The sequence below is a fragment of the Manis pentadactyla genome, chromosome 2, assembly GCF_030020395.1.
Source record: "Manis pentadactyla isolate mManPen7 chromosome 2, mManPen7.hap1, whole genome shotgun sequence".
Classification (NCBI taxonomy): Eukaryota; Metazoa; Chordata; class Mammalia; order Pholidota; family Manidae; genus Manis; species Manis pentadactyla.
Window position 1 is genome coordinate 184,770,253 of NC_080020.1, and position 23,105 is coordinate 184,793,357.

General features: G+C 39.6%; 2 protein-coding genes across 5 annotated transcripts in view; both read right to left on the reverse strand.

Moving 5' to 3' along the window:
- SANBR (SANT and BTB domain regulator of CSR) overlaps positions 1 to 9,882 on the reverse strand; it is a 69,452-nt gene extending 59,570 nt beyond the window's left edge. For all 4 annotated transcript variants that reach the window (XM_036926059.2, XM_036926057.2, XM_036926055.2 and 1 more), the window contains exon 1: positions 9,754 to 9,882. The gene's annotated coding sequence lies outside the window, so the exon portion shown is untranslated. The remainder of the gene's footprint in view (positions 1 to 9,753) is intronic.
- A 7,634-nt stretch (positions 9,883 to 17,516) lies between these two features.
- PEX13 (peroxisomal biogenesis factor 13) overlaps positions 17,517 to 23,105 on the reverse strand; it is a 28,511-nt gene continuing 22,922 nt past the window's right edge. The window contains exon 4 of the mRNA XM_036926022.2: positions 17,517 to 20,108. Within this exon, the coding sequence (XP_036781917.1) occupies positions 19,813 to 20,108 (296 nt within the window). The 3' untranslated portion in view covers positions 17,517 to 19,812. The remainder of the gene's footprint in view (positions 20,109 to 23,105) is intronic.

A 23,105-nucleotide genomic window follows, 5' to 3' on the forward strand; every position in this document is an offset into this window, starting at 1 on the left:
TCGACTATTTTGCTCAAGAGTGCCCTCACTCAAAAGAGCATCCACGGGCGCCTCCTGCCATCCCCTACATACCCCAGAAAAACCAAATAGGACCCCTGGAATTTGCCTGTGGTGTTGCTAAGGTAAGCACTGGTCCCATGACTGTAGGTTTTATTTCATGAATTGATGTTCAGGGACTACCATTGTTGGGAAACTCCCAGCGGGGCCCACATTGGCCACAGCAAATAATGGGGGCCCTGTCCATGACTCCTTCAATTATCCTTCCCCACGCAAGAGTTAAGAAACCCCAAGAAGTGCAGGATTGGACCTCAGTCCCACCTCTCAATTCGTACTAACTCATGTAATGGGACCCTAAGCTATTCCCACTGGAGTATATAGCCCCTTACCTCCCAGTACAGTAGGCCTTATTTTAGGCAGGAGTAGCTGGAACTTGAAAGGACTGCAGGTGCAGCACGGAGTCAAAGACTCCGACTGTATGGGTGAAATTAAAGTGATGTGTTGCTCATCTTTCAGAATTATTCAAATGTTATCCTCTGACTGCATAGCTCAACTTGTGCTGCCTTTTGTACAAATTGGCCACTGCCAGTCCTCCCAGACAAGAGGGCACTGAGGCTTCAGTTCCTCGGACACCTTTTGGGTCCAACAGGTGGGATTTGAATGACCTACTTTGACTCTTTGGATTGACTGGAAGTGTTTTGAAGGTGTTTGGATACTGGAACCAATGTGTCCATCGTTTCATCATGGCACTGGCCCACCACTTGGCCCACCCAAGAGGCTATGACTGATCTGCAAGGTATTGGTAAGGCACGGGGTCCTCTACAGAGTTCTCAGACACACACCTGATCAGACAAGGAGGGACATACAGGGACTTTGCGACCTTATGTCCTCGACCATCTCCGTGTTCATCTGTGGGGATGGGATATTTTAGCTCAAATGTCAGTTTTACTCTATAGCCCTAGTCCCCAAGTTGCTCAAATGATGCTGGATCAGGGGCATGTGCCCAGCAGCGGCCTGGGAAGTGAGGGCAAAGGTCAGCCACTCCCGATCTCCCCCTTCTTTCTTTAATAGAAACCTCACACTTAAAAATCAGTTATTTAAACAAAAAGGGGGAACATAGGGAACTCCCCCGCAAACCAACTAAACCTTGCCCTGTTCACACTCAATTTTCTTTCAGTGGATGAGCAAGGCCTCACAGCAGCAGACAGATTTTGGACCCCCCAAATTAAAAAAATTAGCTTTGGTCAGATGGAAAGACCCCCTCACAGGTCTTTGGCAAGGACCTGACCCGGTATACTTATCTGGGGGAGAGGTCATGTTTGTGTTTTCTCTAGGTCTGCTGCAGGTCCTCACTGGCTCCTTGAGTAGCTGGTCACGCATCATCATGCAGAGGTTGACTCCTGGGATGAGGCTGAGGACCACCCCAGAAGTCTGCCACAATGCCCAACATCATATCAAACGTGGAGAGCTAATCCCCCGACATGGGGACAGCTCAAAAGTCTGACTCAGGAGGGAGAGGAGATGGTCAGACATCAGGGTCTGATCCTTATGCCTGATAAGCTGTTCCTGGAGATGTTAGCTATTGTCACCATCTAGGTGGGATTAGTACATGGAGAGGCCTACTGGACCTTTTATCCAAATCCCCCTATGTTATACCCAATCACCTGGGGTGATGAATTGGTCCCAGTGTCTGTTAATGACACCCAAGTCCTGGGAGGGCACCCAGGATCAGATGGGCCACACTGGCAGCAATCAGCACTATTTAACTATTCTGGACGGGTGGTGGATCCTCCCTTATGTGGAGTCCACCAACTCATGGATGGGTGCTTGTTGCTAGGACAGGTTAACAATACTGCTATGGGAGGCTCCGTGATAGCAACCATTAGTGGGCCTTGGGACATTGGCAAATACATATCCACTGTCTCTATAGTAGGGCTACCTAGTACCACCACTGTTGTGGCCCCAACTCATCCTCCCTTACCTACCGTGCAAACAGCACCAGTGTAGAATCGGAAAAATCTGTCCTTTGGGTAGACTGTGCTCACCCTCTGGCCGCCCAACACAATCTTAGTCATTTCTCAGAATTAGTGTTTGATTGGTCCCATCACTTAACTTGGCCCAATCGAGACTAGATGACACCTGGAGCATATGTATTGCCCATCCTTACCACCTCACAGCGTAAGATGCAATGAGAGTTGTGGTGTATTTAGGCCGCCACAGATTATGTTAACTTTTCCTCCTCCTCCACAAGTGACCTAAATCTTGTACAACCCTATGGGGTATGTGCCTGCGTGTGGTCCCCAGATGTGCTGCTTGTAGGACCTTTTAACATCTCTTTCCAGGGAAGCCTGTATAACACATCCTACATAAAGTGCAACCTAACCAAGTGTCTACCTGGAACAAAGGGAACTTAGTCCTTTTCCAACCACCATATATTATGCTGCCCTCCAACCTATCTGAACCATGGTATGATGACCCGGGGACATAAGCCCTTACAGAAATGAAGAATGAGCTCTCCAGGAGCCGGAGAACTGTTGGACTCATAATTGCTGGATTAGTGGCTGCTATTTATATCCTCATCACTGCTGTTACGGCAGCTAGGGCCCTTTCACAATCCATACACACTGCCCAATATGTCAATCAATTGGCCCATTACGCCTCTCAAGCTCTAAAAATTCAAGAGGCCATTCATGTAAAGATAGAGAACTGACTTGCAGCCCGGGAACGTACAGTGATAGTCATGGGTGATGAGGTGGAAACCTTCCAATGGCAGTTACAATGCCATGCTGCATTTAAAAGCATCTGTATTACCAATGTACCTTATGACAATTCCCAAAGGGAATGGAACAAAATTTGCATCCATCTCCTAGGAGTGTGGAAACATACAAACCTTAGTCTCAATCTACATAATTTGCATTAAGAAATATTAGACATCTGAAATGCCTGACTGGATATAATAGATCCCCGAGAGCTAGTGAAACAAGTTCTGGAACATCTTAAGGGCTTTAACCCATTCAGTATGCTGAAACATACCCTCTGGTACCTGCTTGCTTTGGTGTCTGATAATCGTTTTGTTTTGCTTGTTGTTATTCAGCTGGTGAGCCCTCAAGAAAGGAATCCGCGCAGACCAACTGAACCTACATGAACTGGGGCTTCAATTAAAGAAAGGCGGAGAGCTCCCAGCTTTGCCCTGAAGTCTCCTTTCCAAACTTCTCACCTGACTACCTGTTTGCTGGTTCTGTGACCTTTCTTCTTCCTTCCTAAACACAGTCCTTTCTAGAATCTCCCTACTCTGTTGTTCCAGGAAGGGTATCTTCCATTGTCTATTGTGACTAAAGGGTGTCTTGTATATGCCCCATACATGGAGTTGCCTTGTGCCAAAGGCCCTCCTTGAAGAAGAAACCTGGGTTCCCCAAAACATGTGACCAGAGCTAGGCCCCACCAGATGAGGGAACCCAAGGCAGGTGCTGGGCATGGAAGCCATGGGGACAAAGACAACCAAGGAGCCAGAGAACTGACCCTCTCAAAGGACGCTGCTCCTCTCTCACTCACATGCTTCACATCACCCTGTTTGGCCCCAGAGGATGGCTGGTTAGCCAGAGACGGGTAAGATTCCTCAAGGGAGGAACAACCTAAGACAGGCACAGTCACAGAGGGGCCATCAGGAGAGGGCTTGGGGGCCAACAGAGGTGGGGCATAGACCCTCACCCCCCAACCTTGCAGAGGCCTGAATCCCCACCACTTCTGACGGAGGTCTCCTGCCCCCATGGCTGCTTTCTGCCCATGCCCAGCTCAGATCAGGACTCAGGCAATGGACAAAGACCTGGCCAAAAGCGGCTGCCCCCTCATTGCAAAAAGATTTGTTTCCTGCTTCTATCTTGGACCATGGCAAAAGGGCAGCTGAAGGGAAGGGCTGTGCTGGAACACCTTCTGCTTGCTATAATCTTTATTGTATCTATCCACTACCTGAGGTTTCTATTAAAGAAGGGGGAGATATGGAGAGCCAGAAGTGAGATCACTTCCGGAAATGATATCTCTGAAAGTGAGATCATTGTGGGCGGCTCATGGAAGTGAGCCTGGATATATAAGTTCTGCTGTGAAAACTGCATCAATGGTCCACCATGAGCAGTCAGTGGACCTCCTGACTCCAAGTTTGATTTCTGTGTCTTTCTTGCTATCTCTGTATTTTTCTTATTCTCCCACCCACCCCTCTCAGCTTCAGCCAGTTTGCAGAGCTGGTCTCAGCAGTTAACTATGACTAGAATTATGTAATTGTTTACATAAAACAATCTTGTAGGAAATCAGGTGATAGACATCATAAAGTTATCCTACATATTTCTTCATGAACATTAGCAAGATACAAACAAAACACTGAGCACTCTAAAAATCATAGCTTTCTAGCAACCAGAGAGGTACCTTGTTGATTGGCCAGAATCATGTTATGGGTAAGAGTATAGGTTATGGAGCCAGACTGCCCAAACTGTCATCCCAGTTCTACCACTTAATGTATTATCTGGTTCAGATTACTTATCTCTATGCCTTAATTTCCTCATCTGCAAAACAAATAATTATAGTAATGTAAAATTAATCAAGGGAACCTCACTAGAGCAAGGAGGCTAGAAGGGGGAGCCTTATCACTGTCAATTACAGGAAGAATTGTCAGTTACAGACCCCAACAGAAGAACTGTCAGATGGAAAGAATCATCAATTACAGATCCCAACAGGAAAAGATATACATTGCATCTCCTATAAGAAATTTACTACCTCTGCAACTCCGCCAATGAGAATCTGGCATCACCCAGAACTCTTGGGATTTCTCCACTGGACTTTCATTCAAAATTCCCCCTCTCAAATTCATCCTTCTTCATAAAATAACGTTCCTCTCCTTTGTTTGTTTTACTTGTCTATGGTTTTGCCATAGCTTGCTTTTCCTGAACTGCAATTCCATCTATTCCAGAATAAACCCATTTTTGCTGGTACAATAACATAGTTTTATTTTTAAGGTTAACAGTAGCTAGCTCACATATTTTTGAGGATATATGAACAGTGCTACCTGGCACATAGTAAGGACTATATAATGTTTGTAGTAGTATGACCATTTCCAGAGATCCTCAGATTAAACAGATTCATAAAGATAAATGTGATAGATAAAAGGAGAGAAAGCAACATTCCAATGAGGTATGCTCTCAACAAAATAGGCACAAAGTCGGATTTAGATTCTTACCCAGTTTTACCACTTTCCATGTACACTATGGTTTCAATTGTCCCAGCTAAAAGGAAAATAATACCTACCTTTGGGGTTATTGTAAGGATTAAATAATAATACACATAAAGCACCCAGCACACCACCTGGCACAATAAGGTACTCAATAGATAATCTAGTACTGCTATTATTGTTTTTTCCCTACCTATTTTGGCTTTTATAGGCATAGAAAATTAATAAGAATTAGTTTACTAACTATAAAACACTACCTTGAGCCCAGTAGAAAAGACTTTACAGAACTCCACTTGTGCACCTAGCTTATCATCACTTTTCATACCACACAATTTGAGATGTATGTTAGGGTATGGAGTGCCTTATTAACATTTGTTTGGGTCTCAGAAGAACAGTCTAAAACAGAATTCAGGGTAAGGACCTGGGTGCTGTATTTTCCTCCCAAAAAATATTCATTTAAAATTTCTAAACTATTTATTGTGGCCTACAATGTGCAGGCACCTGTCAGCTAATCAAAAATACTGTCCACATCAAATACTTAAAAACTGTGTGTATATTTCAAATATGATTCTCATTTATAATACACATACTTAAAAATAATTTAAATCATCTAGATGTGAAAAAATTTTTTTTCTGTTGACATGTTCTTTATGGAACTGAATCATACCAAGCAAGGGAAGACTATCCAGTATTAATTTCAGTTAAATTAATGTTCAAGAAAGCATCCCTTGGATTCTGAATATAAGTATGAAAAGCACAGCATTAACAGATAATCCCTAAAAGCATATAAATTCTCTTGAAATAGTTGTCACAGGGGGGTGGAGCCAACATGGCGGCGTGAGTAGGACAGTGGGAATCTCCTCCCAAAAACATATATACTTTTGAAAATACAACAAACACAACTAGCCCTAAAAGAGAGACCAGAAGACGCAGGACAGTGGCCAGACTGCAGCTACACCAGCGAGAACCCAGCGACTGGTGAAAGGGGTAAGATACAAGCCCCGGCCCGGCGGGACCCGAGCGCCCCTCCCCCCAGCTCCCGGCGGGAGAACAGGAAGAGCGGGAGGGAGACGGAGCACAGGACTGCTGAACACCCAGCCCCAGCCATCCGGGCCAGAGCGCAGACACAGTACGTGCCCAGGGGGCCCTGGATACTGGGGGAACAGGGAGTAAGACCTCTGAGCGGGTGCCGAAGCTGATGCCCCTGTGACAAAGAAAAGCGGGGGCTTTTTGAAAGTCTTAAAGGGACAGGGACTTAACAGCTTGACGGAAACAACCCAGGTCACAGTACAGCAGCTGCAAATTACAGGGAAAACCGGGTGCACTAACCCCCTGGGCAACAGCTCTGAGACCCCTCACGGAGGCAAACAGTCAAGCAGCCCCCCCCATCCATTACCCCACCGGGCGCTGCGAAAGCAGAGAAGCAGCCTGAGACAAATTCCGCCCACAGAAAGGGAAATTTCTCCCTTCCGGCCGGGCAAGACACAAAGACCCAGTCTACACGCAATTACCCAACACAAGCCACTAGGGGTCGCAGTTGTCCCAGTAAAGAAAGGCCAGTAGCAAGTGAAAATTTTGGTCCTCCCAGCTGACAGTCAATAGCACCTGTCAACATGAAAAGGCAAAAAAATATGATCCAGACAAGACTAACCCAGACAGCTTTGGCATCTGCTACATCTTCCCCTGAGAAGGAATCTGGGGAGATAGATTTAGCCAGTCTACCTGAAAAAGAATTCAAAACAAAAGTCATAACCATGCTGATGGACTTGCAGAGAAATATGCAAGAACTAAGGAAGGAGAATTCAGAAATAAAACAAGCTCTGGAAGGACTTCAAAACAGAATGGACGAGATGCAAGAGACCATTAATGGACTAGAAAACAGAGAACAGGAACGCAGAGAAGCTGATGCAGAGAGAGATAAAAGGATCTCCAGGAATCAAAGAATTTTAAGAGAGCTGAGTGACCAATCGAAAAGGAACAATATAAGAATTATAGGTATTCCAGAAGAAGTAGAGAGAGAAAAGGGGATAGAAAATGTCTTTGAAGAAATAATTGCTGAAAATTTCCCCAAACTAGGGGAAGAAATGGCCTCTCAGACCACAGAGGTACACAGAACTCCCATGACAAGGGATCCAAGGAGGGCAACACCAAGACACATAATAATTAAAATGGCAAAGATCAAAGACAAGGACAAAGTATTACAGGCAGCCAGAGAGAAAAAAAAGGTTACCTACAAAGGAAAACCCATCAGGCTATCATCAGACTTCTCAACAGAAACCCTACAGGCCAGAAGAGAATGGCATGATATACTTAATGCAATGAAACAGAAGGGCCTCGAACCAAGACTACTGTATCCAGCACGAATATCATTTAAATATGAAGGAGGGATTAAACAATTCCCAGACAAGCAAAAGTTGAGGGAATTTGCCTCCCACAAACCACCTCTACAGGGCATCCTACAGGGACTGCTCTAGATGGGAGCACTCCTAAAAAGAGCACACAACAAAACACCCAACATAGGAAGAAGGGAGGAGGAGGAATAAGAAGGGAGAGAAATAAAGAATCATCAGACTGTGTTTATAATAGCTCAACAAGCGAGTTAAGTTAGACAGTAAGATAGTAAAGAAGCTAACCCTAAACCTTTGGTAACCACAAACTTAAAGCCTGCAATGGCAATAAATTCATACCTTTCAATAATCACCCTAAATGTAAATGGACTGAATGCACCAATCAAAAGACACAGAGTAATAGAATGGATAAAAAAGCAAGATCCATCCATATGCTGCTTACAAGAGACTCACCTCAAACCCAAAGACGCGCACAGACTTAAAGTCAAGGGATGGAAAAAGATATTTCAAGCAAACAACAGAGAGAAGAAAGCAGGTGTTGCAATTCTGGTATCAGACAAAACAGACTTCAAAATAAATAAAGTAACAAAAGACAAAGAAGGACATTACATAATGATAAAGGGCTCAGTCCATCAAGAGGATATAACCATTATAAATATATATGCACCCAATACAGGAGCACCAACATACCTGAAACAAATATTAACAGAACTAAAGGAGGAAATAGAATGCAATGCATTCATTCTAGGAGACTTCAACACACCACTCACTCCAAAGGACAGATCCACCAGACAGAAAATAAGTAAGGACACAGAGGCACTGAACAACACACTAGAACAGATGGACCTAATAGACATCTACAGAACTCTACATCCAAAAGCAACAGGATACACATTCTTCTCAAGTGCACATGGAACATTCTCCAGAATAGACCACATACTAGGACACAAAAAGAGCCTCAGTAAATTCCAAAAGATTGAAACCCTACCAACCAACTTTTCAGACCACAAAGGCATTAAACTAGAAATAAACTGTTCAAAGAAAGCAAAAAGGCTCACAAACACATGGAGGCTAAACAACACGCTCCTAAATAATCAATGGATCAATGACCAAATCAAAATGGAGATCCAGCAATATATGGAAACAAATGACAACAACAACACCAAGCCCCAACTTCTGTGGGACACAGCAAAAGCAGTCTTAAGAAATAGTTGTCACAGTGCATCCCATTCTGCAAAAAAAGTATAGACTTATCAAAAACTATGACAGTAAGAAAAAGTTTGAAGCTCAAATTACACTATCTAATCTATTCCCATTCATATTTTTTTTAATGTTAATGTTTTTAAGGTGAAACATATTATTTATCAGAAATAAAAAGTCTACTTGGTTAACGCACTAGACTTTTAAGGACCACACCTCATTCCCATTCCCACAATCTTGGTTTATTTAAATGTATTTAATAACTGGTATTATTACACCACATATTATAAACCACAACTGGCATCTGACTTTTTTTTCTCTTCAAATAGAGAAAGGCTCTTGTAAGACCGACTTTTTTCCCTAGGCAGAGGCAGGATGAGAAGCGAGGGGTCCCGGCAGGCAGGTCAGAGGCCTTTGGCATGACGGAAGGTGGGAGGTAACACTGAGTCATCCCGCACCAGAGGAGACTTGTGCCCAGGCTCCTGACCACTAACGAATGAGAAAGACGGCAGCGGGTTTTCATCTTGAAGGAGAAAGTAAAATCCCATTGGAAACCTAGGATGGCTAGATCAAAGCCCTGCAAACCTTCCGCCCAGAGGCTCACTGAGCGGCCCGTCCTCTGGGCACCGCAGACCTTCGCGGTTTTCCCGCCTCTCCCGCAGCGGCAGATACTCTCAGGGCCAAGGGCGGGTGGGGCGGACAAAGGCGCAAGGCTGGAAGATGGGGGCAGAGACCCGGGGCCCTGCCGGACTGGCAGACGCGCTGGGGTCCCTCAACTGGTGCGCGGGCGGGACGGGCGGCGGGGATCTGGCGCCAGTAGGGCGGGCTACAGGCTGCGCAGCCGCGTTCGGGGCGTTGGGGCGAGAGGGAGACCGGCCCAGGCCGCCGCGGGAGGAGGCCGCGGCGGGAACACGCCGGCTGCCAGCAGTACCGCCCCTCGTCGCACTTCCCGCCCTCCCACCGGCGTCCGAGGCTCCACCGCATCCCGCTCACCTCCACAGAGTCGCGGCGGTCCTCGCTCCGCCGTCACCTGCAGAGGCCAGCACCACCAGCGCTTGTGCCATGAAGAGCTCCGGCGACCCTGCTCACACACCCAGCTTCGGCCGCCCTCACACGCCTCCCCGCCGGCTTGTGGGCGGCTGGGGACCAGTGCCCGGGGGCGGGGAGCTCCGCCAAACGCCGCCTAGCCAATGGTCGGCCAGCGCTGCAGAGGCGGAGCCAATGAGCGACGAGCTCCACCGGCGGGCGGCCGCTCGCCTTACCTTTGCCTCCTTCATCCCCCTCTTGCTTTCACTCCCAGGCTTGTCGCAGTGCAGCGTCCCCACCCTCCCAGCGTCTGGTCTCTTAGCAACCAGATCCTCCAAGCCTGATCGTAGGTGGCCAACTCTGAGACCAGAAGAAAAGTGAACAGAGGAGAGAGAAAAGAACTTGGAAAAAATGAAATGGTTGGCAGTGCAGGTCACTTTGGTATACCTGCTGAGGTTAGGTAGAATGGAAGATTGTATGGGCTAAGGGGCACCTAAACTATCTTGAGTGAAGCATTCTCTTTAGGAGGCATCGCCTGAAAAATGTAAGTACATTTTCTCTGGGTTACAAATCCAGTTTTTATTCACATTAATGAGTTTAACGTGTGTATCACTGTGGTCAACACCACTACTAAGAACCTAGTAAGACAGGCTCAGTCTTGCAAGGTAAATGATACATGTCAGTATTTTTAATGTCCACTTAAAATGTGTCTATTCTGAGAACCGAAACTAAATGTTAGAAAGGACAGAAAATGTAAAGCCCTATCCAAATGAATAATTACTATGATGAGATGTATGGTTGTCTAACTGTACAGAATGTCAGTTTTTCCATTTGTATCACTTGTGCTTTCTGAAAATCTTTTACAGTGTTTGTTCCACAAAGACATTAAAGGTAGGCAAGCTTTTACCATAAGATAATTGGTAAATTCTTAAAGAGAAGCCACTTGCTCTCTACTTCCTTTATTTCTCCTTTCACATAGGCTGGAATGCAGTGGTGACGGTGGTGAGCCAACTGAAACCATGAGGACAAGAGGGACCGGTAATGGATTGAAAGGCAATAACAGAAAGAACCTGGGCCCTGAATTACTTTGTAATTCACCTGCATTAAATTGGAAGGCAGATTATCAAGCCTATGGCTCTGAAGGTAGTGGTTTAGAAAAAGTCAAAGTATAGGTTTGTGTTGGCTGACACTCCTTGCTTTTAGCAAGGTTCAATAGAAAGAAATGAAGAAAATTAATCAGTGTGCAAGAAGAGATAGAAGATAATACTACTGGACCCTATCCATAACATTTGTTTCTGCTGTGGATTCACGTACTACTATGCATCTCTGACAGATCAAGTCAGGTACAGAATGTCTGAAGTTTTTTCTTGTCTCTCCAGCCTTTTCTACAACAATACCCATTTATATAATGACAGAGCTAAAACAGATCCTTGAAAGATCAGCTTCTTCAATCTCTTCATTTTAAGGTCAGAGAAAGTTCAAGTGATGTAGCCAAAGTCAAAAAGCCAACTCATTAGGTTCGATGACCTGTGCCAAAGAAGAATCTTTCTTTGGCATTGCATAGATTCCTTTCTGAGGCCTTTTATGTAGAATGGGAAATTTTACCTATTCTCCTCCTCACCAAGTCTAACCCTTTTGTGTTCATAAGCTCACCTAACCCTTTATTAGTTTTACAACAGACTAAGTTGCTTTAACAGAGACCCCAAATACAGTGGCTTAAACATGATAAAAGTTTCTCTTTCAAATCACAGTAAAGGGGGTGGTCCAGGAGTGGCATGGCTGCTCTGCCATCCTTGACACACACTTCTATCTTCCATCTGAAATGGCTGCAGAAGGCTTACTCTTACTTCCATACCCCACAGAAGGAATGGGAGACAGGGCAAGAAATGCACACCCTAGTACTTTTAAAGGCAGGATCCAGAACTTACATGTATAATTTCCCCTTATATCACATTGGCTACAACTTAACCACAAAGGAGGAGACTCCATTTGAGCAGCTCTGTAGACAGCTAAAAGATGGGAGTTCCCGAACACTTTTGTATTATGGGAGAGTTAATATTAGTGGCCCATCAGCAGTCTCTACATTACAGCCTAGTTCCAAGAGAATTGTGTGCTACCCAGACCTCTACTGTTGAGTTCATTAGAATAAATTATTTTTGAAACATTTTTAACTACAGTGAAATGTGAAACAAAAAAACCCTTCATTAGTACAGTAAAAAATACATATACACAGAAAAATGCTTATGGATAAAAGGAAAATAAAAATAAATGCAAATACCTTTTGGAGTCTAGCTGGAGAACAGCATTTAAAACTAAACATAACTTTCTTCCTGACAAGGCAAAGGGTTATATAAAACAACAAAATAATGTGGAAGAATAAAAGATAGGTATCAATAAGCACATTTCCTTTATCTGCTTCAAAGTCTGGAAGAAATTTAAAAGGTATGTGTTGGAGGCCATGTTCATTTCCCAAAAAACGTCTCTGATGTTTACTATATCCTGGAGGTGGAGTTTTTTACAACCAAAAAGTGGAAGACCCTGTACACAATAACTTACTGTAAACCGATAAGCCACATGTTCAGACTGCAAGTCCTACATGATATCATCACACGTGTTTATGTGTGTGGCAGTTCTATGCCCAACATTGTAGAATCTTGATTGTTTACTCTTGAACAACTTTTCCCCTAGTCCCTCAGTACCTTTGCTAGTGACAGGTAGAGATGATTTCCCACTCTTCAAATAGGCTGCTACAAGTAAATATTCTTGATCCTAAAGGGCACTGTTCCTCTTGATTCCCTTAGCGAGGTCTTCAGTCCTTAGATAGCTCCAGATTCAAAACTGCATCTTGGTAACCTGGCTTAAGTCAACAAAATATTAGCAAACCAAATTCAAAAATACATCAAGAAGATCATACACCATGATCTAGTGTGATTCATCTCAGGGATGCAAGGATGGTACAGCATTCAAAAATCCATCAACATCATCCACCACATCAACAAAAAGAAGGACAAAAACCACACGATCATCTCCATAGACACTGAAAAAGCATTCGACAAAATTCAACATGCATTCATGATAAAAACTCTCAGCAAAATGGGTAAAGAGGGCAAGTTCCTCAACATAATAAAGGCCATATATGACAAACCCATAGCCAACATCATACTTAACAGCGAGAAGTTGAAAGCTTTTCCTCTAAGATCGGGAACAAGACAGGGATGCCCACTCTCCCCATTGTTATTCAACATAGTACTGGAAGTCCTGGCCATGGCAATCAGACAAAACAAAGAAATACAAGGCACCCAGATTGGTAAAGAAGAAGTCAAATTGTCACTATTTGCAGATGACATGATACTGTACATAAAAAACCCTAAAGAATCCACTCCAAAACTACTAGAACTAATATCTGAATTCAGCAAAGTTGCATACAAAATTAATACACAGAAACCTGTTGCTTTCCTATACACTAACAATGAACTAGCAGAAAGAGAAATCAGGAAAACAATTCCATTCACAATTGCATCAAAAAGAATAAAACACCTAGGAATAAACCTAACCAAGAAATTGAAAGGCATATATTCTGAAAACTACAAGACACTCTTGGGAGAAATTAAAGAGGACACTAACAAATGGAAACTCATCCCATGCTCTTGGCTAGGAAGCATTAATTTTGTCAAAAATGGCCATCCTGCCTAAAGCAATCTACAGATTCAATGCAATGCCCATGAAAATATGAACAAGATTCTTCAACGAACTGGAACAAATAGTTTTAAAACTCATATGCAACCACAAAAGACCCCGAATAGCCAAAGCAATCCTGAGAAGGAAGAATAAAGCAGGGGGGATCTCACTACCCAACTTCAAGCTCTACTACAAAGCCACAGTAATCAAGACAATTTGGTACTGGCACAAGAACAGAGCCACAAACCAGTGGAACAGATTAGAGTGTCCAGACATTAACCCAAACATATATGGTCAATTAATATTTGATAAAGGAGCCATGGATATACAATGGTGAAATGACAGTCTCTTCAACAGATGGTGCTGGCAAAACTGGACAGCTACATGTAAGAGAATGAAACTGGACCAGTGTCTAACCCCATACACAAAAGTAAATTTGAAATGGATCAAAGACCTGAATGTAAGTCATGAAACCATAAAACTCTTAGAAAAAAACATAGGCAAAAATCTCTTAGACATAAAATGAGTGACCTCTTCTTGAACATATCTCCCTGGGCAAGGAAAACAAAAGCAAAAATGAACAAGTGGGACTATATTAAGCTGAAAAGCTTCTGTACAGCAAAAGACACCATCAATAGAACAAAAAGGTACCCTACAGTATGGGAGAATATATTTGTAAATGACAGATCCAATAAAGGATTGACATCCAAAATATATAAAGAGCTTACCCACCTCAACAAAGAAAAAACAAATAATCCAATTAAAAAATGGGCAGAGGAACTGAACAGTTCTCCAAAAGAGAAATTCAGATGGCCAACAGACATATGAAAAGATGCTCCACATCGCTAATTATCAGAGAAATGCAAATTAAAGCCACAATGAGATATCACCTCACACCAGTAAGGATGGCTACCATCCAAAAGACAAACAACAACAAATGTTGGCGAGGTTGTGGAGAAAGGGGAACCCTCCTACACTGCTGGTGGGAATGTAAATTAGTTCAACCATTGTGGAAAGCAGTATGGAGGTTCCTCAAAATGCTCAAAATAGACTTACGATTTGACCCAGGAATTCCACTCCTAGGAATTTACCCTAAGAATGCAGCACTCCAGTTTGAAAAAGATAGATGCACCCCTATGTTTATCGCAGCACTATTTACAATAGCCAAGAATTGGAAGCAACTTAAGTGTCCATCAGTGCTTAAAGAAGATGTGGTACATATACACAATGGAATATTATTCATCCATAAGAAGAAAAAAATCCTACCATTTGCAACAACATGGATGGAGCTAGGGGGTATTATGCTCAGTGAAATAAGCCAAGCAGAGAAAGAGAAATACCAAATGATTTCACTCATCTGTGGAGTATAAGAATAAAGGAAAAACTGAAGGAACAAAACAGCAGCAGAATCACAGAACCCAAGAATGGACTAACAGGTACCAAAGGGAAAGGGACTGGGGAGGATGGGTGGGTAGGGAGGGATAAGGGGGGGGAGAAGAAAGGGGGTATTATGATTAGCATGCATAATGTGGGGGGTGGGAGAAAGGGGAGGGCTGTGCAACACAAAGAAGAGAAGTAGTGATTCTACAACATTTTGCTATGCAGATGGACAGTGACTGTAATGGGGTTTGTTGGGGGGGACTTGGTATAGGGGAGAGCCTAGTAAACATAATATTCTTCATGTACCTGTAGATTAAGGATAACACAAAAAAAAAAGAGAGAGAAAGAAAAGGGGGATTACTCCCTGATAGGATAAAACTAACTGCAAATCAACAAGTAATGCATGCTTTACATATCCTTAATTTTGATCTTTTAAAGGGTAACAGATGATCAGCTATGGAAGTACATTTTTCTGATAATATTCCTTTCTCTTAAAAAAAAACAGCAGTTCCTGTGTGGTGATCTCCAATAGGTTCTTCACAATGGTATAAAGGTCATATCAAAGTGTGGGCAAAGGGTTTGTTTGTGTTTATACAGAGGATCAAAGCCTAATTTGGCTACACAGAAAATGAATTAAGATACGATATGAAGAAGAACTTCCAACATCACTATCTTCTGGAAGAGTGGTTCCAGAAGATGATCATTAAAAAACTTCAACAAAGATCCTGGCGCTGCTGCAGTTGTAGCTGCATTCATCCCACCGGTTCCTGGACTTGCCATTGGAATGAATGAGATATCTAAGCTGGCCTGTGCAAACAGTAAAACAACTTTAACTGGATCTATACTGTCGGAACTCAACCAAGAATTAGGAGAAGTGCAAGTTGCAGTGCTCCAAAATCGTGCGACTATCTACTGTTAAAAGAACATATGGGATGTGAACAGTTTCCAGGAATGTGTTGTTTTGTCTGATTTTTCTCAAGCTATTCAAATTCAGTTAGACAATATCCATCATATCATTGATAAATTTTCACAAATGCCTAGGGTACCTAACTGGTTTTCTTGGTTTCACTGGATATGGCTGGTAATTGTAGGTCTGCTTTTGTTATGTAGCTGTATTCCTATTATGTTAATGTGTGTGCGCAATTTAATTAGTACTTTAAAACCTATACATGCTTATGTTACTCTACAAGAAGATATGTCAAAGAAATAAAAAAAAATCAAGTCCTACTGAAGATATAGAGAAAATGAAACCCTCATGTTTTGTTGGTTTAAATGTAAACTGGTACAACTATTCCTGCGGAACAGGTCACCAATACTTAGCTGAAATTAAGTATGCATATACCCCAAACTCGAGTCATTCTACTCCAGGACATACATACACACGGCAGCTTCATAGGAAGACATGTACCAGTTTGTGAAAGTAGGAACAGCTGGGGAACAAACTAAGCATCCATAACTAGAGGACAGGATAAATTATGGTATGTGAATGCAACAGAACAGGCACCAGTCAGAGACATGCTATATACACTAACAGGAGTAGGTCTTTAAAATCTAGTATTTTATGAAACTTAGAAATGAGATTTATACCACAAAACATTTACTAAAGTAAAAAACACACAAAGCAAATATTATATAGTTTTCCAAGGAAATATATAAAAAATTTTGAAAGATGGCTTGGAAGGATAGACATTATAGTAGGGAATGAAGAGTATGGAGTTGCAGGCAGAAGAAAAACTATTATAGTACAATAAAACAGAAGGAAAGTGTATCCTTTCTAAATCAGTGATATTGGTGTCATTAATAAATAATATGATTGATGACTGACTCAGTTCTGAGCACCTGAGATCCTTAAGAAATTAAACATTTATTTTACACCATGAATAGAAACACTGTTAAGACATGTTAGGTTATTTAAACATTACATCTTTAAATGTGAAAAACTAGTCATGGGGTATAATATAATAAGTATCCCGAAAGATTTTTGAGTTAGCTGACTTTTAAAGAAACAGATCATTCTCCCAAATGAGATAAGCTAAATAAAAAACTATGTAATATGAAAAGGACATTTCAATGTTGAAAAAACAGAATTTTTTATGTTGAATATTCTGTTTTTCTAAGTTAGGACGTCTTGGTGTTCAGCAAAATAAATTTAAATAACGTTTTAGGCAAAGTTTGTAAGTACAAGTAAACTAATTTTGATTTTTAAGTATGTGTAAATCTGAAATTCTTGACTGACATACTTGGTGACATTTTTACAGAATGTAGAAAGTCTAAATATACATGAGAAAAAATTGTAAAACATATAATTGCCATAAAACTTTACTTTTGATTGTGCTTTATATTTTTAAAAAATCTTTCTCATGTGAGGCAGATGTAGCACCTATCTCCAATGTTATCAGTGAAGAAACAGAAATAATGTGAGTTAAATCTTACAGTTAGTAGTAGTACTGTCCAAACTGGAAATCTAGGTCCACCAAAACCTAGATTTGTGATTATTTTTATTTAACTCATCTTCTAGGTAATTTTCATATAAATGTATTTTTCTTTAAATTACAAGGAAACAGACACATTGTTTGCAGTAGTTAATATGCAAGATGAGATGAAGAAAAATAGACTTTTTATATTAATTTCAATCCTTAAAGAGTTAACAGCTTATCTTCAAAAAATGTCTATCAAGTTTAATATATTTTTATTTGTCCAGTAAAGGTAACTTTACAATCTACTAAAAATAAAATTTTAACTGAAGAACAGTTTCTTTTTCCATTAAAGAAATACAAGATGAAAGACAGCTGCATTCAAATACATAATTATGACAATTGACAGACTGAACTACATAAATAAATAAAATGTTAAAAGATGAGAATTTTATGTTCTCTGGTTTTTTCCTTTCTAAACTGATAAAATCCAGAAAAAAATTTTAAATGAAACCTGTTTTCTCACTGTAACTTGTGATTACTTAATTGAAAATGTTTTGATTTCAGTAATATCTGTAAATTGGCATTCCTCAAATAAGTTCCTTAAAATAACAATATTTGAGCCTTGAACATTGCACTTAATCTAAAAAAAACATACTAAAACTGTCATTGATAAAAAATTTTATAAAATTTCTTATTCTAGTCCTAATTGCTTTCCTAAAATTTTAATAGAAAAGGAATTTACAGACACAAATAGCTAAGTCAGATAATGTATACTGTAATTTAGCATACTTAACTAAAATATAAACACCCTAAGAAACGTGAAATTGTTTTTGTCATTTATTGTGTGTTATATTCCTTTCCCTATACATCTTTAAAAGCAGTCACAAATTCTATCCTAAAGGCCCACCTTTTCTACCCTTAATAGCACTAACAACATTTCATCTCTACTTTACTTCTAGAATCCAATTTAGGCCTTCAACACCAAATTTCATAATTTATCAAAAATTTATTTCAAGAACAAAATTTCCATAAATTACTAACAAAACAAAGCAGAAACTCTACTGTAGAATACAAACAGAAAATAATACACAAGAAACTTTATCTCCCCTATCTAAAGACTAATATCTGGGTGTTAGGCCTAAGATAAATAAATTTTACTATCTTATTATCTTTTTCTGCATAGTGAACATTTGTTATTTTGAATGATATTTATTATATTGTCATTTCAAAAGAGAGGTTCCCAAGAAGCCTTTAGTAAAGTTCTATGTGAGTATATAGTTGGTTCCTGCATGTTTTAGTCTGAACTGCTCTAGAATTACTTATTTAATGAACAAAAAGTCTGTAGAAAAAAGATGAAATACCAAACCAAAATCTTTACCAAATAACTCCAAGTTTTCAACACTATCTGTAAACATATTCTTGTACACCTGTATTCCTGATAGTATTATTTTGTAGTATAAGCACAGCAAGTAGAGAAAATTTCCAGTTTTGTGGGAAAATATTCAGTATACTGAAATTTAACTGCATTTGAAGTGTTTAAGCAAAAAAACAAGTCAAACAGCATTATCATATTGCCAAACAGCATCAGCATTTTATTTATAGTCTCAGTAGTAAAAATTAAATCTAAAATAAATGTGTATCCAATATGATACCTTTTCAATGTGTAAAGAACAGCCTGAATGTGGAATTTCAAAAGGAATTAAACTAGGTAAATGCACAGAATCTATGAAAATATTCAAAATCAATATTGGTAGAATTGATTATATCATTAAGTGCAAACTCTTGGCCAAAGGAAAGAAACTAAATCTTTCATATGTTCTGACTCATCCAGGATGAAAATTAGTTATATTGTAAATGGATAAAATATTATATTATCCTCAGAAGCAATGGAAATAATCTGTAAGAAAGATAAATTTCAGCTTTTTACTAGCTGAGAAACTATGTGGGCTAAATATCACTCTAGAACTATCTCCTTTACAATGCTTCTAGTGGCCTGTTCAAGATAAATTTTTAAAAATACAGTAAGAGATAATAGTACCAATTGCAAGTAGATGAAAACATATTACTGTCTAAAGCAAACCCAAGACTGAATATAATAGATTAGAAAATTTTTATTATTTAGTTTAATTAAAGTTATAAAAAAAATTAGACTTTTTGTTCTCATGTTATCATTTGATATCTGAGGATTCCAAGTCAATTAATCTAGAACTTTACAGAGCATTAATGATCCCTACGGTAGCAGTGCATTCTATGGTTCATCAGACTTACTCTTCCAATAAACATAGGGTTTCAAATAAGATGAAAATGACAGCAGCCCCCATAATCTTAAAATGCAGGTGAAATAAACATGGTCCAATAACTTGTAAAATGTAACCAGGTCACTAGACCAACACACTAGTGTACAACTTTATTAATAATTTCTAGCAGCAAAACACCTGGAATAGTCATTAAGAAAATGTGTTCATTGGATTTTACATTAATTTCTTTGTAAGAAGTAATTTTTAAAAAGTACTCTAAAGTATAGTTCAACCACAGGCAAACACGAAAGATATCAAAGATCCTGTTTATCACTTTTCCCAGTGGAATCAGGTGCAACTGGAACCTTACTAGTTTCAACAAAAACAGATTCAAAGGCAGCTTCCTGTTCATCCAAAGAATCAACAGGCGTGGATCCTTTAATTAGTGTAGTGTTGGTAAAAGACGGTTGCTGCTTGGAAATTTTACTGGATTCCATTGTTTTTCTACCTCTTCTTTTACCGAGAATTTTGACATAGTTAGCAGGTATAAGTCCTGTTGCTCGACCATCAAGACTAGCCAGAAGCCAACCACGCACTTTGGGTTGCTGTTCTGATGGAAGAAAAGACATCCTTGTAATTATAACATATTTTGGAGGTCCAACAGAATATTGAGAGTAAAATATTAAGTAAAATCTGTGTTACAATTACATAATAAAACATAAAATATACAGATAGTATATATACAAACACTCAAAATCAAATGAGTAGGCTTAACAGTTCAAGGGTCCCTTATAATTTGTACTTTTTTATACTTACTAAATATTTATTTCAACCTTGAAGAACATAGTTTATGTCAGTTGGTAAAATAGGGTAAGGAGATTCAGATCTCTCAAAAGCTGAAAACATCAATGTCTTTCATATTTTTATTTTTATTATTATTTTTATATTGAGGTACATAAAATAAAATGCACAAATCTTAGCATACAGCTTGATGAATTCTGACATGTGTATACACTCATGTAACCATCACCGAGATCAAGATATCACACGTCTTTTACATTTTAAATTGGAATTTAAGGAATGAACTTGTCATTCCTTCTCAGTAGGGTAAGTTTGGGGCAAGTATAGAAAATATTTACCTTTATATAAGCCAGCTCTCTTTACATACTTTTGACCAAAATATAGAAGTCATTGTAGTGTGATTATGATGGATAATCCTGAAGATAGTGAATGTTAATTTAAATCCATAATGGACAAAAATGAAGACCTCAGTTATCCCTGGTCACATGACAAAAAGTTAAAGGCAATACTCTAAGCTTAAAGTAGGAAAGGTGGTTTGATTCATTTGATTTTGTGTTTTGGTATTCTCTTACTTATCCATGTATTTTAAGAAGTTATTTGGCTCTTGGAGCTTTAGTTCAACATTATAATTTAGACACATTACATTTTTATGTTTAATATTCTATAATAAAAGAAAAAAACACTTATATTAACCCTGTCTGTAACCCTAATATCTTTATCAACAAAATGACTTTTGTTCTAAAAGCACAAATGTACTTTACTTGAGTGATAGAGGAAAGCAAAGAAACAAAGCCAAATGTTAAGAGGCACTAGTCGTTGAAGAATAACGTGACATAAGAAATGTTTCTCAAATATTATAATGTAATAAAGGGCAACAATACTTGATGCTTTATTCTTTAGATTAACTAAAATTGATTATCTGTATTGGTCCTATCTCTAATAATAAGTCTTAAAAAGGAATCATTTTTTTGAAATCTGAAATAGCAAGATTCTATTTTCACTAGAAGAAAAACATGAATATAATAACTATAAACCTAGGTTTTGTGTATAAAGGGATGAGGCAGAAATTTCGGAAATTTGATCCCGATTTTTAAATTATTTACACATTAAAACTAATGATTTGAAAACTGAAGGTATTTTTTTCCTTATATAAGGAGTGACTAAAACCAATTAAAGTCAAAAGTTTCCATTAATAGATCACACAGAAAACAGCCAAAGTGGTTAAAGGACAGGTTCTAAAGTCAGAAAAACCTAGGTTCATAGTCTAGCTCCTCTAAATCTTAGCTTTGTGATACTGGACAATTTACTCATCCTGAGTCTTAGTCTTCTCATGTGCAAAATGGAGACAAGATAATAACAGTACTCACTTCACAGTATTATTATAAAATTAAATGAAATATGTAAAGTACAATGCCTTATACATAGTAAGTATTCTATAAATGACAGCTGTTATTATTGTTACTAATATCTTTACCAACAAAATATGACTTTTTGTAGCAAGCCTGAATCCCAAACACAACCTTTTTTTTTTGAATTTTTATATTTTTTATTAAGGTATTATTGATATTCACTCTTATGAAGGTTTCACATGAAAAAACAATGTGGTTACTACATTTACCCATATTATCAAGTCACCACCCATACCCCATTACAGTCACTGTCCATCAGTGTAGTAAGATGCCACAGATTCACTGTTGGCCTTCTCTGTGCTACAGTTTTCCCCGTGACCCCCCACACCATGTGTACTAAACATAATCCCCCTCAATCCCCTTCTCCCTCCCTCCCCACCCGCCCTCCCATACCTCTCCCTTTTGGTAACCACTAGTCCTTTCTTGGAGTCTGTGAGGCCTACTGTTATTTTGTTCCTTCAGTTTTGCTTCGTTGTTATACTTCACAAATGAGGGAAATCATTTGGCAATTGCCTTTCTCCACCTGGTTTACTTAACTGAGCATAATATCCTCCAGTTCCATCCATGTTGTTGCAAATGGTAGGATTTGTTTCTTTCTTATGGCTGAATAGTATTCCATTGTGTATATGTACCACATCTTCTTTATCCATTCATCTACTGATGGACACTTAGGTTGCTTCCATACCTTGGCTACTGTAAATAGTGCTGTGATAAACATAGGGGTGCATATGTCTTTTTGAATCTGAGAAGTTGTATTCTTTGGGTAAATTCCAAGGAGTGGGATTCCCGGGTCAAATGGTATTCTTATTTTTAGTTTTTTGAGGACCCTCCATATTGCTTTCCACAATGGTTGAACTAGCTTACATTCCCACCAGCAGTGTAGGAGGGTTCCCTTTTCTCCACATCCTCGCCAGCATTTGTTGTTCTTAGTCTTTTCGATGCTGGCCATCCTTACTGGTGTGAGATAAAATCTCACAGTGGTTTTAACTTGCATTTCCCTGATGATTAGTGATGTGGAGCATCTTTTCATGTGTCTGTTGGCCATCTGAATTTCTTCTTTGGAGAATCGTCTCTTCCCATTTTTGATTGGGTTATTTGCTTTTTGAGTGTTGAGGCATGTGAGTTCTTTATATATTTTGGTTGTTAACCCCTTGTCAGATATATCATTTACAAAATTATTCTAACTATACTGCAGAATGCCTTTTTGTTCTGTTGATGGTGTCCTTGCCATACAGAAACATTTTAGTTTGATGAAGTCCCATGAGTTCATTTTCACTTTTGTTTCCCTTGCTTGTGGAGATGCATTTAGGAAGAAGCTGCTCATGCTCATATTCAGGAGAGTTTTCCCTATGTTTTCTAAGAGTTTTATGGTTTCATGACTTACATTCAGGTCTTTG